At 43.0% G+C, this 1,824-nt stretch overlaps 1 protein-coding gene across 1 annotated transcript; it reads right to left on the bottom strand.

Moving 5' to 3' along the window:
* Positions 1-368: 368 nt before the first annotated feature.
* On the bottom strand, positions 369-1,205 carry LOC149142594 (uncharacterized). The gene has a single exon (XM_089451522.1). The coding sequence runs from the start codon at positions 1,203-1,205 to the stop codon at positions 369-371; it is 837 nt and encodes a 278-aa protein (XP_089307648.1).
* Positions 1,206-1,824: the final 619 nt, after the last annotated feature.

Below are 1,824 nucleotides of genomic sequence, written 5' to 3'. Positions count from 1 at the left end.
TTGTTTTGGTCCGCTGTAACCATTCTTGGTATGTCTCTACATAGATTACTAATAGCCTCCCTTCGATCTGTTTGAGTTTCAGTGAGCACCTCCTTAAAATAATCTACTAAAGTCTTCTCAATATCGGTCTGCTCCACCTCTCTTTCCCCTGCTGCATTCTTAATAGAAAAAATTTGATTCCGCTGTCGATGTTACACCATGGCTTGGTGGAAGAATTTTGTATTTCGTTCCCCTTCTCGTAACCATCTTACTCTAGATTTTTGGCGCCATAAAATCTCCTCCTGTTTGCGTCGTTCCTCTAACTGACTGAGAAGACATCCTTCCTCTCGACTTGTAGCTTCATCTCTGCCATTCAAGATGATTTGTTGCTATAGGGTCTCCATTTTTCCTTCCAAGCGCTGCTTAGCCTCCAAAATATTCCCAAATTCTTTTTGATTCCATTCTTTGATTCGCTGTTTAAGTTCCTTGAGCTTCAGCTGGACTGTATGCATACTTCCTTTTCCTCGACTAGTGCACTGACTCCACCAGATTTCCATTTTCTGAACAAATTGGGGATCCCTTAACCAGAAGGATTCGAAACGAAAAGGCTTTCTCCCTTTTATCTCCTTAATATCGACCTCTAACCGAATGGGCCAATGATCTGAGCCAATGCTAGGGAGAATGGTAGCTTCAAGATAGACATCCCTATTTAAAATTTGCTCGGATAACAAAAAACGGTCCAAACGAGAGGCAATTTGATTCTGTCCGCCACGCCTATTATTCCAGGTATGTACCCCATTGGTTGTATGTATGTCTACTAATCTTAGATCCCTGATCAAATCGTTAAACTCCTCCATAAGTGAATCTTCTCTCCGAACCCCTCCTCGCTTCTCTCCCAGATGTCTAATTAGATTAAAATCCCCCCCAATCATCCATGGAATTTGCAGCAGAAGAGTCCTCAAAGTATGGAGATGCCTCAAGAAAGCTTGCTTGTCTCGATGATTATGAGGCCCATAAACCCCTGTGAATAAAATCCGTTCTCCCATCCCAACTAAACGAAATAGACCTGCAAGAATTCTAGGAAAAGCATACCAATGCTCAAAAATTACCTCCTCTGGATTCCACAAGACCGCTAATCCCCCTGCTGCTGCTATTGCATCTAGCGCCATAACTTCATATCCAAGTTTCATTTGCTTAACTATGTCTACCAGCTGCTGACTTTCCATTTTCGTTTCCTGGATGACCATGATACTCGACTTTTCTTTCTTTACACGTTCCTTCAAATATCGTTGTTTCCATTGACTATTTAGTCCCCGTATATTCCAGCTTAAAACAATCATTTAAAACTTGCGAGGATTAGGTAGGAATACCTCAGAGAGAGGTATCACCTTTCCAGAGTTCACCAGATTCTCACCCACCACTTGAATGGATTCATTCAATGTTCGTCGCCCTTTTTTCCTACCGGGCTTACCCTGACTATCCCCTTCCTGAGCATCATGTGCCATTCGTGATTCTGAACAGCCAGTCGTCTTCTCCTTATACCGTTGAAAGGTTTCTTTAAACAGTTGTTTCTCATTCTCTGGAACAAACCTTTCATCCAGTTTTTTCCAATCAGTAAGTAATTTCTTCAGGACAAGTTCTTCCTCAGCACCCACTGTTTTTAAAACTTCCGGTGCCTTATGAATTGGAGTTATAGTTTTATCATCTCGGGGTTCGGTCTCGCCCTCCGGTTCTCGACTTGGACTTCGACTTTTTCGCTTGCCATCCTTGATAATGTCCATCGGCGCAGCCACAGTGATCTCCTGGTCCTGTACAATATGGCTGGTTGCCAGCCCCCGAGTTCCC

Source organism: Pinus tabuliformis, chromosome X, assembly GCF_031772625.1.
Source record: "Pinus tabuliformis cultivar Carrire ecotype Pingquan chromosome X, CPIR1, whole genome shotgun sequence".
NCBI lineage: Eukaryota > Viridiplantae > Streptophyta > Pinopsida > Pinales > Pinaceae > Pinus > Pinus tabuliformis.
The sequence above is the reverse complement of the archived record's forward strand: the minus strand, read 5'-3'. Positions and strand labels throughout refer to the sequence as shown.